This window comes from Lissotriton helveticus, chromosome 5_1 (assembly GCF_964261635.1).
Source record: "Lissotriton helveticus chromosome 5_1, aLisHel1.1, whole genome shotgun sequence".
Lineage (NCBI taxonomy): Eukaryota > Metazoa > Chordata > Amphibia > Caudata > Salamandridae > Lissotriton > Lissotriton helveticus.
This window is the reverse complement of record NC_136065.1, coordinates 561,877,022-561,897,186: the sequence shown is the minus strand read 5'-3', so window position 1 is coordinate 561,897,186 and position 20,165 is coordinate 561,877,022. Positions and strand designations below refer to the sequence as shown.

Below are 20,165 nucleotides of genomic sequence, written 5' to 3'. Positions count from 1 at the left end.
AGCGTGAATATGTGTGAAAAGTGTCCATTCATAATCAAGACCGCTAGCGGTGCCCCTCATTGCCACTCATTGATTGTGATAACTTCACATAATACGTCTTTTGAATAGATATGTGTTGAGTAGTGAAGTCTCAGTCATGAGATGGTTGTTTTGTTGTGGATTGTCTTCAGGTTTCTTTAATTTGTCCTCTGTAGTTCGCAGTGGCGGCTGGCATCTACAGGTAGTGGGACGCGGGCGGGGGTGCTTGCAAATAATATATTAAAAAAAAAACACGAGCACAAATAATACATATTAAATAAAATACTTCCCATACACAAATATGACGTCCTTTGGTCCAGATCACTTCTTTCGCAGGAACTCGAACTGAATGCAGCAACTCCCTTGACCAATTTTTCGCTGCTGTCACCATACTGTTCTTTTTAAGGACCATTGTTCTAATACTAAACTGTCACCAGCATGACAGCAGCACTAAGATTGGTGTGAATGACTTGTCATGGCACTCTACAGTACTCTGGAGGCTTTGACTTGCTCTAACCAGCTTTCTTAAGACAGCAAGCTTAGAGATGTTTAAGGAGCGCATGTGTGACTGTCCGTTGCCAAAGACATGCACACTTTTAAGCAGTGCACAGCCGGCCCACCCTCCTCCCTGCTGCTAACGCTCAGCACCGGCCATGCCCCTCTCCTGACGGGGAATAAAAAATAAAATTTTAATAAATTGCCATTTTATTTTTCTCCTCTGGGGCTTTGGGGAGGGAGGGAAGGAGGGGGGGTTTAACTGGGGGCGACTCTCCTCCGCTCCAATCAGGAGCTGGCCCTGGGTTTGAGGTGCTTCAGGCTGAAATTATGTAAAACTACAAAGATGGCGTCGAACATGGACTTTCGTTTCTACTCTATTAACTGATGTAAACAAAGTTGGTCATGAAAGAGGGGTGAATGTAACACTCTGCCTTTTTGAGGGGTGAATGTAACACTCTTGCCTTTTTTATGTTGGGCAACTGAAACATACCACGACCTGTCACAGTGGTATCAAAACATACTGCATGGTCAGAGGGATGCTATACACACACTGTCGCCCTGTAACACTTAACAGACGGCAGGGCTCAAGTCGGGGTACCACGCAGGTGGAAGGCGTCCCCCCACTTATTTTACCGGGTAGACACCGTCCCCCCTGCCAAACAGCTGGACTTCAATCGTTGGCCTCTCTGAGACGAGGAGCTTTAAGAAAATAGATACAGGTTGACCAAGTGGCCGTGCATGTTTATTGGAACAAACCCACTTCCTCCAGGGACACGCTAACCAGTATATCTAGGGCCTGAGCCAGGAGTTTCAAATAGTCTAGAATTGTGGCAGAGGGACAAACATCTGGATGAAAACCCGAGGCCCTACCTCCGTGGATAATCCTACAGCCAGACAGCTTCATGAGTATGTTCTCCTTTTTAATCTGTAAATGTCTGTTGCTCTCTCTTCAACCATATCTTGCCCCTTATTTCCCCAACCCGATGGTGCAAGCCACCTTTCGTGACGCCACTGCCTGTCGTGACGTCACTTCCGGTGACAGCGTCCCCCCACTTCTTTTTTTAGGACTTGTGCCCTGACAGACGGGGTAGTTATGAAAACCGTCAACACAAATGTAACCTTTGGTTGCCTTTTGTCTTTTAAAATGTGCCTTTCTTTGGCACACAAAGCAGTGATTAAACCATTAGTGTCCATACTTATGGAAACAGTTCTGCTCCTCTACGTGAAACTATTGAAGCAACATGGATATTGCGCTGTGAAAATACGTATGCTATACTCACAGCTCCAACTTAGATGTTGGGGTTGGAAAGGATTTTAGATAGAAAATGTGGTGTACGGTGAATTTTTGTTGATGGGGAATGCATTTCTCTACTTCACGTTACAGTGAACCATTATAGACCTACTATAACATGTAGAGGTCTTTGCAGACTCAACATCACTCATACTCACCTAGGAAGCATGGACAGATCGAGATGGGGAGCTTCAAGTCCATTGTCTCGGTGTCCAACCTGTCCTTGCATCTTGAAGTTTGCAACCAAGAACTGAATAAAGTAATACATTCCATTTTTTATGTGTCTTGTAAAATGCATTTCTGCTTCAGATGCTAACCAATTAACTAGATGATAAAGTCGTTGCCCTTTGTTTTCTACAGGTCTTTCAGGTGCTGGTAAGACCACGCTAGGTTTTGCTATGGAAGAGTACCTGGTGACCCATGCCATTCCATGCTACTCTCTTGATGGAGACAATATTCGCCATGGCTTGAACAAAAATCTGGGCTTTTCGGATAATGACCGAGAGGAAAACATCCGACGTATTGCTGAAGTGGCGAGGCTGTTTGCTGAAGCCGGTCTTGTTTGCATCACTAGTTTCATATCCCCATTTGCAAAGGTAAAAACAGACAAGTATGCTTAGTAAATATATATGTTCTCATTTATGTGGCATATTACACAGCCCGTGACTTTCTCTAGGCACTAGATTTGATACCTGAGAAATTCTCCAATTCTACTAGCTGCTTGCAGGGCCACTGGAATTATGCAGCAGGAGAGGACCAAATTATGCCGCGGGTTGACTAAATTATGCAGCAAGAAGAAGCAATTTTATGTGGCTGAATGCAACACAGTCTGTGACAGTACTATTTAATTATATTGTAATTGTTGCACTTGTTTACACTATTTAGGCATATGTTTCACTTCATTAGTACCAGCTGAACTTCCAAAGAAAGCACCAAGGAACAGAAATGTGACAAGTCAACCTTTGCAAAGAGCCTTCTACTGTGCTGCAACACTTTGCTGCATTTTTAGTAACGTTCGATCTGAGTGAACTAGAATTTCTTTGTAAAAATCTGCAAATTATGCATCAGAGGATGGATTATGTTGCAAATGAGTCAAAACAAAAGTATGCAGAAAATGGCGCTGCTGCAAAATTGCATATTTCCAGTGGCCCTGGCTGCTTGTTGGGATTCGCGAGTGAATTTCACTCCAGTGAAACATGGACAAGTAATTTTACCCCTTCCATACAAATTTGAAGGAGGAAGATTACTTGGTTACTGGTGCACAGCCTCTTCCTTTTGGTGTATCTTCACACCTTAGATTCGGTCACATAGGATGAGTTAGTGATCGCCTTGTAATACTAGACATGCAAGCTTGAAGCAAACTCACATGTTCACCTCCAGCTAATACAATGACTTCTGTGACCCAAACTAATGTTGTTGGTTTCTTGGTAAATGGATTGCCTGATGACAACATGCTGCCCCACCGCCTTTAAAAGGCCATTATGTAGCAGACCGAGGTAACCGCGGTGAGTATATAGCAGTACTCCCTTATTCTTTAATAATGCATGCAAAGGGGACACACTCCCGGGGATATGTTGCTTAAACAGCTATTCCATGCTGCAGCATCAACTATGTGTGTAGACAAGGTCATACCTTAATCCTAGATCACCTCCAGATTCTTATTTTTTGAATTCCAGGATTCCCCTCGACCCCCCCCCCCCCCTAAAAACAAATGGGAGAATCTGTGCTATAAAAAGAGTTCGACCTGAAAATAGTATCACCTATTGGCTAAATCAAGTGGAGGGCATTATCTGACATCCAGGTCTCAACTCTGCCGAGACACCTAGATGTGACTTGGAATACAAGGCTGATGATACTTGCACAAAAGTGTGAGTATTGTTGGCATAGCAATTACACATAATCCAAAAACTCAGACTGAATGTAATGGGTAAATATTAATGGGAACAGAGGAAATATATGTGGGATGCCACATGTTAACAGAGAACCCCAAAAGAGGAAGGCACTAGATTTAAACTGGTGGTAAGATCAGGCAACAATGAAGTAAATCAACGTGTAGCATTGTTGACCAATCAATTGTAATTCCAGCTGAGAGTACAGATGCCAAAACACTGGTGTCAGGATGTCAAAAGTCAAATTTGTGACAGTGTTAACTGCGCAATGAATCAGACTCTGTTTTGCCCTAAGCCAACGTTCTAGGGTGTCGTTCACTTTCATTTATAGGGTGAAGGGCAGTGATTATGACATGAGAACCGATTTAGAAGTTGCCAACAAACCTCACCTCATGATTAAGAGTTTTTGTTTTAACAACAATAAGAATTTGGTTTGTTACATGGATATCACAAGGAGCCAGGTTTGAACTACAAATCTCCCAGACAAGTTGAACCATCTTTCGACCCCTATTTCCCCTTATCAATAGGTTGTTATGTGCATATGTATTGCACACAACTCACCCCTGGAACTGAAGTAGCAGCTGTATGGGCGACCAAGAGTCTGAGCGAGGGAAGAGCCAGGTCTTAATTTTCTAGCTGAATTTTGGAACTGAGGAGGAGGCTCTGATGTCAGGGGCAGGAAAGTTTAGGCTTTAGAAGTGAGGTAGGAGAAAGCACTGCTCGAGCTGGTTCTGCATACATAAGGCATGTGTGCGCATAGGATCCGGCTGAGTGGAGGTGTCTTGTAGGTTTGTGGAAGTTTGTACAGTTGTTGAGATGCATGGGGCCAATCTTGTTTAAAGATTTGTATGTGTGTGTGGGGAGTTTGAAGAGTGGTTGTTTGTGCAAGTGGAGCTTTTTGAGATACAGGGTGATGTGAGTGTGGGGTTGGAGGTTGAGGGTGAGCCTGGCCGCTGAGTTTTGCATGGTCTGGAGCCTTCTGGTCAGTTGAGCATTGATTCGGACATATCGTGGGTGTTGAGCAGTCCAGCTTGTGGGTGATGTGGATGTGGGTGATGGTGCTGCAAGTGTTGATGGGAAGTCGTTTGAAGATCTTCTTGAGCATCTGGAGTGTGTGGAAGCAGAAAACTGAGACTGTGTTCACTTGGCCTTGTTGAGTTGTTTATTGATTACTATTCCAAGGTTTTTAGCGTGGGTTGCCGGGAGGGTGTGAAACTGAGTTTGGCAGGCGACTAGTGATCGTATTATTGAAAGGGCGACATGGAGCACTTTTAAACAGGTGCGCCAGTTGCAAACGGGGACAGTGAGCCCTATCACAAAGAATGTGCTGCCCCCAGGGCATTCGTGAATCAAGTAAAATACAGAACTGCTGCTGCAAAGCAGCTCTGTGTTTCTCTGTGCAGATTGCAACCCACTTGAACTATGAACAGGGATTTGAGATCCCTTTTGCAGGTAGGTTAAGTGAGTGACTGCACCGCCCCCAAGATGATGTTTGAGGAGTCCATGTTACACCTGTTCCCCATCCAGAGGGCTGGCTTCAGGAGGTTCACTGACCTCTCTGAGGTGCACTGTAAGTGCGCCTCCTAAGGGCCTGTCTGCACCCACCTCTATACGGCAGGGTGGGCTCAGAGGCAAATAGATTCCCTGATTTGCATGGGACAAAGGCCCCACACAGATGATAGCACTGGCACTACATGTGTGGTGGTGCTATCAATATTACAGAACGGGATGAACAAGCATCTGCAGCCCATTCTGTAATACCATTATGCCCTGGGGACGCACAAAAAGGGCACAATGTATAATACTCTTCCAGGTAGCAACCCAGAGTGAGGTGTTTTTGTCGAAGAGTACTGCGTCCGTCTTGTTTGTGTTGTGCTTGATGTAGTTGATTCTCATTCACTTGGTGACTTTGGTCATGCAAGGCGGAGATATTTGTCTGGATGTTTGGTGTCTTGTCCGAGAGGGGAGAGTATGAGCTGTGTGTCATCAGCATATAATATGATGTTGATTCCATGGGGTTTAATGCAGTCATGTAGGCTTTGAACTGATTGGGAATGAGTGAGGATCGTTGTGGAACTTTGTAGATAAGGTTGACTGTGTCCCAAGTCAAGGGGGCCAGGCTGACCTGGGACGGCCAGTCGGGAAGGAGCAAATCCAGCAAAGTGAAGGACCTTGTATGTCATCTTTGTGCAGTCATTGGATAAGGTTGGGGTGGGAGACCGTGTCAAGACTACTGAAAGATGCAAGTAGGATGAGGGCCGCTGTGTCAACTCTGCCTATCATCCAGATGTTGTCAGTGGCAGCAAAGAGTGTAGTTTCTTACTGTTGTTGGGCCTGAATCTGGTTTGAATAAGGCCGAGGGTGGTTGTCAGAGAAGTAGGTGGCTAAGTGTTTAGCATCGTTTCCATGGCTTTTGGTTTGTATTATTGAACGGATCCCATGGAGCATTTTTAAATAGGTGCGCCAGTTGCAAACAGGGACAGTGCGACCTATTACAAAGAATGTTCTGCCCCTAGGGCAATCATGAATCAAGTGGAATGCAGAACGGCTGCTGCAAAGTCGCTCTGTGTTTCTCTGTGCAGGCTGCAACTCACCTCCACTATGAACAAGAATTTGACATCCCTTTTGTAGGTAGGTTCAGTGAGTGACCCCACCTGCCTGCAAGAAGATGTCTTGGGGGTCCATGGGACCCCTTTTGCCCATCCAGAGGGTTGCCTTCAGGGAAGTAGAGAGATAGGCCGGTAGTTAGCTAGCGTCTTGGGGTTGGCTGAGTGTTTCTTAAGGGGGGGTGTGTACTGTGAGGTGTTTCCATGCCTCCAAGAGGGCGGCTGATTGATTGAGTCATTCAAGATCAGAGTGAGAGCTACCCTGATAGGGTCCAGTCCTTTGATTAATTTTGGTGAGGGCGGGAGTACGAGGGTGCTCCGGAGTGTATGGACTGCATGGTCATTGTGGTTTTTTGAGTGGTGATGGTGGGCCAGGTGATCAGTCAAAAAGTGTACCTTGGCCTAAGAAATTGACTTTGACAAGTTCATTTTTGTGGAGCTGCAGATATTTCCTCCACTTGGCCTCAATTATTCATCCATCACGTTTCAAATATGCATGAGCTAACAGTGGATACGTTAGGATATGGCTTTTCAGTGGGACCATAAAAGATGAAGTTTGCTGAATTATTACCTCCATTGAAGTCTAAAACGACAATAAGTGACCCGTGCAGAAGAGAACATGAGTGAAGTCTCCTAAAGGGAGTTGCAATGGTAAGAATTGATCACGACTGAGTCGGGCTGTGGTTAGTTTAACAAAGACAATGATTTCTATGGAGATGAAATAGGTAGTCTCTCGTGCTGGTATCTGGTTTACAACCAAGACGAAGAGGTGTGGCGCCGCGGCCAGGGCGACTGACGCTGGAATCTGGGGACCACGGTTCGATCCCCGGCTCCGGCGGCAGGTTAGCCCAGCACCATGTGACTCTGGGCAATAGCTCGCTTAATCTTCCCGACGGCCCCCAGCGCCTAGAGACCCTTACGGGTGATTGTGCGCTTTACAAATGTGGACTTTACTTTACTTTACTTTACCAAGAGAACTGTTAATTATTTTCCTTGCCTGAGCTATGTTACTCATAGTTTGGACTTTGCATTTGTTGTTCTTGGCTTTCCATTATCTATCCCTGCAAAACGGTGATAAAAAGTGTGAGGGTTACAAATTTTCGAATTTCACCAAGATCCCCACCACCATTTCTGAAAAAGATTGATTTGCATAGAATGCTAGACAGAAAGGCTCCCATTTAAAACACATCATTTTGTACCTATCTGTCTTACTAGAAAGTCATCGTAAATTTGATGTAGCAATAGCAATTTTGAACAATATTATATCATTTAGAAGAAAACCAGCCTTCAAAACAGCAACCCACTTTTAATTGCAGATTATGAGTTTCAGCACCTTATTCTGTGGACACATCAGTGGACACATTAGATTAAACCTATATGAAACATGTTTGAAATAGTTAAACAACACTTTAAAATCTTCAGCTCCCACATGCAGATAATATTAACTCATTGTAGCTGTAGTGTCTGTGAAATACCCTCAAATTCAACACGAATCCCCTTAAGATGTCCCTGCAGTTTCCTTAAAATATCAAGAGTAAATGCAGCACAAAATCACATTGCAATGCCTCCGAAACTATCGCATACAAATGTCACCAAATCGAGGTGAAATTCCCCAGAATAGATGTCCTGGACAACACAGACATAACAAAAACGTCCAATTCTATACCTACCAACAAATCTATAAGTTAGCAGGAGACATGCTTTTTCCATGAATTACAGCAGTCATCCAGAAGGTAGGCCAATGCTTTGAAGCATTCTAATGACACCAGTCTTTTCTTGCAAATCAAACGATCTGAGGCCAAACTATACAAGCTAAAAATAACTTATTTTACCACTACCTCTTATCACTCCTCAAATCAAAACCAAATTTTGTAATCCACTGCACACCGCCATTTCTTTGACAAGCATTGCTAGACAGTGTGCAAAATACAGGAGAATGTATGATCAACATCTGTGGCTGGGCAGCCGCCATTGTGGAGCCTCCATGTCAAAAAGGGTCACCTTTATGATTAAGCTAAAAAAAAGTCATATGATGTCTTGTCCTGGCCACCTATCAAATATCACTTCATTGGGTCTGTGTTGAGATTGCAATTGCCTTTTTAACTTCTGCTACCAGTTCTTTACAGTATACATAGAGTGGGCTTTGGCTCATCCCAGAGTATGATTTTCTCACCACGTGCTATGAGTTGTTTTAAAGTATCATTCAGCCTCCTGGAGTCCTTGTATGGTCCTGCATGAGGAGCTGTTTTATAACTGAAACATACACTGAATCATCACACATTATACCTCATAGCTACCTCATAGCTGCATTATATACAGAAAGTAATTGCGAGTTAACACTTGTGCTGGCATTTGTAAATGTTCCAGTCAGGACTCCAAATGCAAAGCAGATCCATTGGCATTGCCAGTGTTTGTTGTCCATTAGTGGACAAGCTAGTTTAACCCAGGGCATCATTTTACCTGTAGCCCTCAGCAGATGCTTTATCCAGCAGCGGCCGGCACAGGTGCACGTGGTGGCACGTGGCGGGGTGGGGCTGGGTGGGAAGGGTTTAAGTCAACAGACGACGGAATAGGTACAATTAAATAAAATGTATCATGTCTGTTGACTCCACCCCACCCCCTCCCCGCTACATCGCCCCGCCCACCGTGCTTATCTGCACCAACCACAACTGGCTTTGTCCTTCCCAGATTTGGGAATCTCGGATTCACTATTACTAGTTAAGCCCATTAAGAAAAGCTGTCCAAAACCAGCAGTAGATGCTAAACTTGTCATACTCCGAAACATGTTTCTCAAGAACTACTTCAAGGCAAGCGCAAATTGGACCAAGTCAGCTGCAGGCATTGGCGAGGATGTCATGGCATTCCCTTTAATAATACTACGGAAGTTTGGCGCTTTTGAAGCCTCTTACTTAAAGTAATATTTTACATACATCCTGTTTTGAGAAGCCTAGCTCACTTGCCTTAACAAAAACGAATTTCGTTGCTCGCACTGCATCGCATTTGGGGATGCAGTGCACTCAACAACATTTGTTTTATTTATTTAAATGTTTACTTACCTGGGAAGCTCCGTAATCCATACATTACTACCCCCCACCCTGCCCCTCCCCCTCCCAACGTCACCGCCCTGCAGGTACTCCCACTGCCGGCCGCGGCTGTTCAGTACAGCACCCATGGTTATTCTACCAATGGGAGCTCACAGAGCACTGCCCGCGCACCTAGTCTTTCTCCACAGCAGTCCTGCTGCTCCACCATTGGGACACACAAAGCTCTGTCATGGACCTGGACTAGTGTCCAAAATGGACACTGCTTGGCCTCTGTACCTCCTTTTCTCCCTGTTGCTGCAAACAGACAGGATTGCCAGTGCACGTGTCCCTTCCATAGAGCAGCAGCAACTCTGCTATGTTACCACTGGCAACATACAGAGTTCTGCCACTACTTTTCGTCTGCACCCAGGGTCGAACCCAGGGTTGAACTAGGAGAGCGTTAAAATAAAAGATGCCCCCATCAATGAATCAGATAGTTAAAAAAGTAGCCGCATTTTCCAATCAAGGCAGTTTTGAACTTGTAAAGGCAAGCTGTATATGTGTTTTGCAAGATATGGGCAAACACTGTTTGTGTTACCACCAGAGAAAGCCTCGGCCCAACAGACCATAAAATAGGCCCACAAACAGGCAAAAAACCAGCCCACACACTGGCCTTTCAGACCAGCCCTTCGGGCACTGCTAGATTGCCCTATGGGCCGGTCCGACGCTGTGTTCACCCCATAGTATTACAGCACCTTCATCATACACTTCTCTCCCATGCACCGCTACAACACAATCATACATAGTCAATATTCTTCATGATTGGGAAAAAGCAGCTCTGTTCAGTCCATGCATGTTTACCCTTCCCTGGCAGCACTCCTATAATTTCCATACTGGGAAATTTGAACACACACAGAGCAGACAGGGATAGGTTTTGTGAGGTCAGTTCCCTATTAAGCCTGGAATAAGTGAATACGGCTTGTTCTTTTGCTACTCAGTTTTGCTTCACAAGTATTCATTCCTACCTATTTTCATTAACAAAACTATGCACTAAATCTGTTTCGAATTGCCTTTTTAAAAGCATTACAATATTATTTCCACCTTATTTGATTTAAAATGAAAATGTGTCTACATAGATCTGAGGTGGTTTGCCATATGTGAAATGGTGTACAACCTTTACAACGCAACTTTTACCACGCAGTGCCTTTACGACGCAACTTTACAACGCAAACCATTACAACGCATTGCGCTGGGGGGCGCTCTAGTATAGGGAATATATTTAATTTACTATCCAAAACCTTCCCTACTATCCACGGGGACTGGAGTTGGAATAGTAAATTAAATAAATCACTATCCAGCGCCTAAAAGCACTATGCGTTGTAATGGTATTCGTTGTAAATACCGCGTTGTAAAGGCATGCGATGTAAAAGTATGCATTGTAACGTCATACATCCATGTGAAATATCCCAATATCCTAACGGCAGAGCTTCCTACAGATGTGTAGTGCTGGCAGGCCGGACTGGCTACCGGGCAGTTTGAAATGCTGCTGAGCTGGGGGCTGATTTCGTTGATGGGGACCTGCGTGTACAAAACAAAATTCGTTTTGCTTTGATTATTTCGAAGCACACGCAGGTCTCCATGAACGAAATCAGCCCCCACTGCAAGAAACTCAGCCACCAGCTCGGCAGCATTCCAAACTGCCCATTAGCCAGTCCGGCCCTGAGTGCTCGGCAGACCTAGCCGTGGGCCTGGGAAGTCTGGCCTGGGACTTACTGCGGCAGCCTTATAGGTTAAACTTTCTTCCTGATCGTTGGCCAGAGCAGCAGACTTGCAGGCTCTGCTACAAAGTAGTTTACAAATCAGATTGTCCTGCATGGACTTTGTATCCAGCCGCCTCTGAGACGCTGAGTAATCCTCTGTGCCCCTTCCCTAGCTGATCCAACATTACTTCACACATCAAAGGGAGGTTCCAGTCGCACAGCAAGAGCAAGTTTTCATTTTGATTTGCCACAACAACAGCTGTGACACATGCTGCCACCATCACAGGAAGCCATGTCACAGGCAGTTCTCATCCAGTTCCCTTCTCCTGAAGCTCACTGCTTTCCCTCGAGTGTCGGCATGACCACTATCGCCCTCCATAGGGCTGGGCTATTGAGGAGGCTGCTCCTCTGACCCCACCCATTCCAGTCTTATTACAGGTTGAGGTGGGATCGCAGTAGCGGCCGCCGCCTCTCCTGGGTCCTCATCTTCCTGTCTCCACTGGCAGCAGGAAGCACCTGGTCGCCCAGGCTCACAAAGCCAATCACAGTGCTGCAATACAGCGGTGATTGTTTTAAGGGCGGAACCATGGCGCTCAGACCCGGACTGGGAGACTTTGCATGTTCCTCACCAGGCTGTGTAAACCGAGCCTGGAAGGGAAGATGCAAAGTGGGCTGTCCAATCAGTCATGCGCACTTAAGGACTGCTAACCAGCCTCTCCCTGGTCTGGCCAGCCCCGCCCGAGAGCCACTGACTTCAATAGGAAATATAAAATAATAATTACGATGTTATTAGCATTTTATTTCTACTTTTGAGCAGTGGGGCAACGCTCCTCCACCTTAGCGGAAGAACCGCCACTGGGGGTCAGCAAGGATGGTACCCATGACCCCCCTTGAGCAATTCTATGCCCGAGGCTGAACTCCTATTCAAGGCAGTGAGGCCCAGGAATTAGCAATGTAGATGGCGGATGACAGTTTTCCGCCATACACAAGCACACATGTGTTGTGCTGTCACAGCCTCAGAATATGAAACTGGAAGTGACAGGCACAGCACAATGCATAATTTTGGCACTCGAGATAGAGACGGCTCCATTACTGTTCAGGGTGTCAGTCATTGGAGGGACTGTGTCAAAACGCGCCAGTCAAGCAGCCGCCACAAATAGATGTACAAAGTTGTAATGCTGGACAGTAACAGTGCCTTATACCAATAAACATATTACTGTAATACAAAAAAATTGGATAAAGGTTGCATATTACAATGCCGTCATTACAATTTGAAAAATGAATCCTAATGGTTGGCATCAGAGGATTTTAGTAAAAGGGTCTACTGTAAAAAGGATTCCATCAGTCTGACACCATTTTAACTGAAGTGGAGGAATGAAGGTGAGTGATTGCGTTTGCATCTCAACAATGGCTAAAATGTGTACTCTTCCACCAGCTTCTCCCGTTAACCTATATCTCCACTAGTCCTTTAACCCCTATGTAATCCAAATTTGTGGAATGAGCTAAAATGGATACAATATTTGGTTGAATCACATTGCAAAATACTCTGAAATGCAAAAAAAAAAGAATGCAGGCTAAGTCGGGGTCTAAATGCAATTGCTTTTTGCAGGATCGTGAAAATGCACGTCAAATTCATGAACGGGCGGGACTTCCGTTCTTTGAAGTGTTTGTGGATGCCCCCCTGGATATCTGTGAAAGCAGAGATGTTAAAGGACTTTATAAAAAAGCCAGAGCAGGAGAGATCAAGGGTAAAGTTTCACATTAAATGTTTCTCTGGGAGCTATATTATTTTCTCTCTGAAATATCAAATACAAAAAAATTATTTAATTTTGTTACAGAAGTTCTGTGTCCTGAAGTGACCAAAACAACAAAACATGTTATTCTTTATGTTGCTGTGCTTATTCCCTTGAATGTGGAAACTTACATTTATGTTCTCATACTACATTAGAACTTTATAATTGATTCATAAAACTGACCTCTTTAGGGGCATGCACTTTTCACACACTAGTGAATCAGTACCGCTTCCCAAATTTAAACCTTGCATAATGTAATTGGGGGATATAGTTCCTGAAGGAGGGGTGCTGGTTAGAAACATTTAATTGTGATTGCGCACACTAGCTATGCCAACGTCTGAACTTTATTCAATCTGTTGAATCTTAATTGTTTTTAAAACATTTGATTTTTTTCCAGCACATCTCTAAAGATGATCACCATCAAATTAACATTTTTGACCAACATAAAACCATTTATATCCAGACATAGCTGTAACATTTAAAACACACAAAAAAGAGATGTTATCAAGTAAACCAATATACATGCAGTACATTGTTTTTAGGGGCTCCTGACAATTCTAAAATCCCTAAACCTTCTGTAACCACTGTGTTCACTTCAGTTCATTATCGTCTGTTCTTTACAAATATCTGTTGATTGAATTTACAGTAGGTTCTCAATTTGTAGACATTGTAGGTAATAACTCATGCCTACTGAAGGCAATCACAATTAATGAATTTCACTACCTTGCCACCAGTTCCTCCAGATTTAGGAGGACTTTCCCCCTAGCAAGGCTGTAGTGAGCATTAATATTGGTGGTATAGCTTGGGGAAACTTACAGTCAGTACATTTTCAAGAGTTGAAAAAGCTTTGACTGTGGAAATGGAGCCGGCCAAGGGTACAGAAATCACATCCTCGAGACGATGGAAGAACTTTTCCCTGGTCCTCCGATGAAGTCAGAATTGTATTAGCTTTCTAGTGGTAGGTTTCTGCAACCCTGAGATACTAGGTGCAAGCTGTTTAATGTCATGCTCGGCTTGTTGCAGACTTTGATTACTGTAAATAGTGCAGGGCTGTGTATGTAGGTTTTTTTCTTACTTCTCCTGTACTCAAAAAGCACACTGAGGGGGTAAACAAGCACCCAAACGTATATGAATATTTATTGGAGTCCTTGTCTTCCTGTTTCTCAGGCTTCTTAGGTCACAAGGGCATCCAGAAATTTGAAGCTCCATTGCGGTCAGAGTATCCAACTCATCCCAAGTCATGTTGGGGAGATGGCTTCTCCAGCTCTGGCATTTACGCTGAGTCAGTGCTTAATTTGAGCTGGTGGTTGAAGAAAGCAGTAACCTGTAAGAGTGAGATAAATGGGCAGGGAGTGTCTGGTGCTGGATTAAAGTGGTAGGAGGTGGATGTAGGCCTATGCATCCTTGGTATTTGTCATGCCAACATTAAATTGAACCAACCATGAGCTTCTGAGCAGAGCCCTGGGCACAAGGGCATCCAGAAATTTGAAGCTCCATTGCGGTCAGAGTATCCAACTCATCCCAAGTCATGTTGGGGAGATGGCTTCTCCAGCCCTGGCATTTATGCTGAGTCAGTGCTTAATTTGAGCTGGTGGTTGAAGAAAGCAGTAACCTGTAAGAGTGAGATAAATGGGCAGGGAGTGTCTGGTGCTGGATTAAAGTGGTAGGAGGTGGATGTAGGCCTATGCATCCTTGGTATTTGTCATGCCAACATTAAATTGAACCAACCATGAGCTTCTGAGCAGAGCCCTGGGCACAGGCACTAATTTTTTTTTAAGTTAAGCACTGAGCTGGATCCACCCGTAAGACATACAAGAAGGAAATTATTGTCTCATGTTCTTGTTTCACAAATCTCGAAGGCTTTCAAGATCTAGAGGTGCCAAAATTCCAAGGGTTGTAGATAAACATTATATACAGAGAACCGTGGGGCATATTATCAAGGGATTTATCTCCGCTTTTTTGGCTTTAAAAGCCAAGAAAGCGGAGATGAAATGATCTCCCTATTACCTAGCTGTCGCTAACACTAGTTAGCGACAGCTAATAGGCGATAGCGAGCATCTTGGGGCCCGCTTTGCATGTCAGCGATATTTATCGCTAATGACATGCAAAGTGGGCGTGCCAAGATGTTAGCGACTGAAAACAGTCGCTAACATCGCTATCTCCTATTACCTACAAAGGCGTAGTTTTGGAAATATTCGCGCTAAGCGCGAATATCTCCAAAGCTAACACCTGCCCAGAGCAGTTCTTAGCCATGTTATTCAATGGGAGGTGGATAACATGGCTAAGAGCATTGTCACGATAATGTGTGAATATCGCTGTATTTCCAGCGATATTCACGCATTTCGAATGATTTTTATCGTTTCTGAGATAAACCTTGATGATAGCAAGGTATCTCAGCGATAAAAATCGTCGTAGTGCGGTGATAAAATTATTACCGCTAACCCTGCTTAGCGATAAATATCGCTATTTCTAGGTAATATGCCCCCGTGTTTCTAAGGATGTAATTTCTAAGCCAACCGTGTCCCAATGGTAAGCTGTTTCTAATGTAAATCTCTCTTAATGAAAAAACGCTTTTCCAAATACTGATGTTTTACTACCAAACCCAAAAATCTGACATCTAAACCTCTCTGAAACTCAAGCTTGCATTAGTCTTTGCATCAGAGTAAGAACTCTGTCAGTCTTTATTCTTCCGTCCTTCTTACTTCTCAGAAAGCCTATTTGGTAAGGGAAGGGGACACATCAAAGGCTCTGAGGGTGCAAAACTTTCCTGGTCCCACTGAACACAAAGTAAGCGACTAGTAGTGAATTAAAGTTGATATTTCACCCTTGGGCAGGTCTCATATTTTCTCAAGCCTTTTGAAGCAGGCCCACTAACATATGAATGGCTCCTTGCGGATCATTTATTTAATATATCTCTATATTTAATCTAGCTTGGACCTAAGCCCAAGGAGAAGGAGAACACTTTACAGACTCATGACCCACCGCACATAGAAATCCAGAGTGTGTAGGAGTCATTTGAGACAAGATTATGAAAATCAATATATGATGTAGAGAAAGAGCGAACATGTTTTGGCAAGACTAGATGGCACACTGAACGTATTAGTTTTCAGGTATTTATGTTGCATAGTTTCATATTCGAGCAAGAAGAATTAATGTTGTTTTTTTTATATATGAGAATCTTTAGCAGAGACTTACATGACTTAGTTTTCACTGGTAGCTTCACCTTTCCCTTTAATTGTCATAATAATAGGCGCTGTCATCATGAAGAGCAGAATTTATACTTTGAATATTTCTCAAACAATGTCTCAACATGTCTCACATGTCTGACTGTTCTGGTTTTACCGGTACTAGCTAGCAAAAGATATAGAAGAAAATAAATACAATTTAAAAAAATAGAAAAATAGCAGAAGGCTGACAAAAGCTGCGAGGGCATCCACTATACAAGCAGGTATGAAGTGGGCTTTCACTATTGGACTTGACTGATGCAAAACTGTAGGGGGTGTCACAAAAATGGATGGTGGGATGTTCCTAATAAGTTTTTTGGCTTCATTCACAAACAAATTAGTAACGGAGACGTATGCCTAACTAAATCTTTTTTCGTAAAGTTACTCACTCTTTGTGATATATAGCACGCCAATGTACCATGGACATACATCCACCAAAATTGTAGATTTCCATGAGCAGGCCTAGCTCTAATTTGGCTGATTGCCCACTGGTTTATGGCTGCAGTTAAGGTGCAAAGGTATCTTACTTTTTGTTATTTCATTCACAAGGGAAAAGGTTTTCCTTGCAGAGCAGACCTTTTCCCCTAATCTCCCAGGAAAACCCAGGGACATTTTGGAGGTTTACTCCATCTATTTTAGTAGTGCCAGGAACCATATGTGAAAAAAATCATCTTCAAGGTGTCTGACTTTGTGGTTGTTTATCACCTTCCCAATGGCCCCCTCTTCATTTTCTCATGGAGCACCCATGTTCCTCCCTTAACCTTAAAGTACTACTGTGGAACGTACACCATCCTTGTAGATGTACCACCATTGTTAATTTCCCCTTTGCGCTCGCTGATGAAACCTAAGTGATACTGAAGTGGTGAAATGAGTGAAGTGAATTGGGCCCTTTTCAGCATTTCCGCTGGAGGGTGCAACCACTAACGTCAGCCCCTTTACAATTGTATTTTGGGGTCTTTTGTTGTCATGTGGCACTGCCTTGGAGTTGCCGCAGGATTCAAACTGCTATATTACAGTAGTGCATGGTTATGCGAAGCATGTGCCATTGGCCCTGACTGGCTTCAAATGACTACGTCTGCAGGCAGAGTATCAGTTTTGCTATTTTTCTTGACTCCTAGGTTTCACTGGGATTGATGCACAGTATGAAAAGCCCCAGGCCCCAGAGCTAGTACTGAAAACAAACGTTCATTCAGTCAGTGAGTGCATCCAGCAGGTGGTGGGGCTTCTGCAGGAACAGGTACACACTGAGTAACCCGCCTGTCAATCAACGTTTCTGATATTACATGTACTTTTGGCTTGGGGCCACCGCGATTAACATACACCTATGTTCCCATAGTCCATCGTTCCCGCCGCTGCTGTGACCGAAGTTCAGGAACTCTTTGTGCCGGAGAACAAGCTGGAAGATGTACGAGCGGAGGCTGAGAAGTTACCCACACTGACAATTACAACGGTAGGATACTGAAAGCATTAGAAAACTATGGACCTTGCAAGCAAATTATTTTTTAAATTAGAGGAAGGAACTATACACAATGGTATGTAATCTGATTTTGAGTAAGGTGAAACAGGTTGGTGTTTGGAATATTGACCTAGGGAAAAGACTGTGTCAAAAATAAAACATTATTATGCTATTTATTTATTTGGTATGCACGCCAACCAGCTATGTTTTGCTACCATTGGTTAGTAGCTTCCTACATGTCTTAGAGCTTGAAAAACCAAAGGTGTTAAAGTCTGTTTATCTTGTAAGTGGCCATTTCACTTTGCCTGGATAGTTTCACAGTATATTGGGTGTTTTTGAAAGATCAGTGCAGGAGCTTCACAGGTATGTGTCACAGCCAGGGTTATTTATCAGATGCCTGTACTTCATTTTGTTCTGTTCAAATCTTCATGCTAGTAAAGGCATACTACTTTTTTACTAGTGAACCGTAAATGTGATTTTGAAAAGTCATTTTTCATGCAGGTAGAATGTGATGCTGGTTGTGCTTCGGTTTGCCTGCGGGACCCTTAGATCGAATCTGCCCTTGTGAAGCGGCCAAGAGAAAATGTCTAACAATAAGCCTCCTGGTTGAGGGACCCTGGGACAACCAACAACAGATCTTAAGGCTTTTGGACTCTTTATCATTTCTCCCAGCCACTGCTGTGTATAGTGTGAAATGTGTGTGTACTACACCCAGTGAAACTCATCAGTCAGTCAGTAGTGGCAGTTTACTTTTCTATGACTTCTATGGAAGCAAAATGTGGATTTCATGATTTGTAGGGCTTTGTGTGGCAGAAAGCCATCACTTAAATAGGCCTCAATCACAATTGAGTTCGTAATTCTGTTTTCAGCACAACCAGGATTTTGCTTCCAAATTGGGATTACAATGGGGGTGCAACTGGCAAGTGCTTGCTCCCAATTTGCAGCAGTTGAAACCAGGTGCACATCAATGTATCAAATAGCAAACTTTCACTGTTTGCTTTCATTGGAATGGTAACTAACATGCACTATTAGTCTGTTATTCCCCACTCCAAGGCGTCGAGCTCATGAGCTCCTGCTAACTTGAATACCCCAGGCAGTCACAAAGCAGCTAAGTCTGGATCTGTTCTATAGGAGGGAAGCTGAAATATATGCGATTTTAATGGCATCATCGCAGATCTAATAGCATGAAAGAGCGGTTGTAGGCACTTCATTGCTGGCCTTTTTTTAAAGACGGCATAACAACAAAATATTGGGCAAAGTTTAATTCAACCGATCATGATAAGTAGGGCAAGTGCAACTTTATTTTATTCTGCAGAGTTTTGTTAAGTTCCAAATTTTCACCCTTTGCAGAGGTTTCCAAGTTTCTTGACTTATCCTGTTTTTTTGTTTCTCTGTAGATAAAAATCATCCTCCTTCCACCCTCCCTTCTTCCCTGATCAGAGTAAAATGTCTGCAATCACCTAAGGGAACCCTAATGACGCGTGCACTATGGGCAATTGGGATAGGCCTTCCACCCACTCTTCTGATGAACCCAATGATTATTGAAAATTCAATCTAGAAAATGTTCACCAACATATCCATCCAACAAAAAACGGGTAATACAAAAGGGCCAATTTAATCAGCAATGATTGGATTTAATTTACAATAAAAAGCCAGAACGCATCAAACCTAAGCCCAATTTCTGCATTCCAAAACTACACTAATATGACCATCAACTAACTTCTCATTATAGGAGTTGATTGGTCGACCAGCAGGCACAAATGGAATCGCTCCGTCCCAGACCAGGATGCCTAATTCTTAACTTGTAAAAAAATATATAAATGCCGGGGCCCAACATGCGAACAGCACTAGCCCATGACTTATAGCCATCCTTGCGGTTGCAAATGTTATTTTCCAGAAAGGCATCTATAGCTACTCCGTTTAGCTGAAGGTGACATTTTCCTGACTGTTTTTATGAGTTCCTTAGCGTGTGTCATTTTTACAAACCTCTGGAAGGTAGTCATAGTGATTCCTCTGCTATAGAAACCCACCCAGGTAGTCAATCACATGAACAATCTTAAATCCATCTCCTTGCTCCCTTACATTGGCAAACGTCTGGAAAAAGTGTCAGCTTCAGTACTGGGCAGAATCGAACCACCTAATCATTGGACAGGCAACAAGCGCGATACTGTTTCGGTCATAGAGTTGAGCTGGTGGTCCTATCCATTCTGTCTGCACCATCTCCTTGATAAATGATAAACTGGCATGTTAGTCATCTTAGACTTGCTGAATGCATTTCATATAATTGGCCACAGTATTGTGCGTCACACTCTGGAAGTAGCAGGCATCACTGTTATGGTTTTGTAGAGGATAGCATCTTTCATTTCATGCAGATTGCAAGTTATCACTCTTCCCCTGTACTCTTCAAAGGTTTACAACTTTAAGTGTGGCATCCCGTAAGGGCCACACCTCTTGTTCTTTCTGTTCAAAATGTACCTGCGCCCCAGGACGAAGTGCTCCACCAAGCAATAGTATGACATATAGGCTAGTGATACTTCACTTTTTTTCAACTAGTTATCAAACGTTTCTCCATCAAAAGACAACCTTTAACAGGGGCCCTTACCATTG

At 43.6% G+C, this 20,165-nt stretch overlaps 1 protein-coding gene across 2 annotated transcripts in view; it reads left to right on the top strand.

The window, feature by feature from the left end:
- Positions 1-20,165, top strand: part of PAPSS2 (3'-phosphoadenosine 5'-phosphosulfate synthase 2) — a 182,544-nt gene that overhangs the window by 104,796 nt on the left and 57,583 nt on the right. For both annotated transcript variants that reach the window (XM_078642894.1, XM_078642893.1), the window contains exons 3-6: positions 2,168-2,403; positions 12,695-12,833; positions 17,221-17,339; positions 17,439-17,552. In XM_078642894.1, coding sequence (XP_078499020.1) covers positions 2,168-2,403; positions 12,695-12,833; positions 17,221-17,339; positions 17,439-17,552 — 608 coding nt within the window. The remainder of the gene's footprint in view (positions 1-2,167; positions 2,404-12,694; positions 12,834-17,220; positions 17,340-17,438; positions 17,553-20,165) is intronic.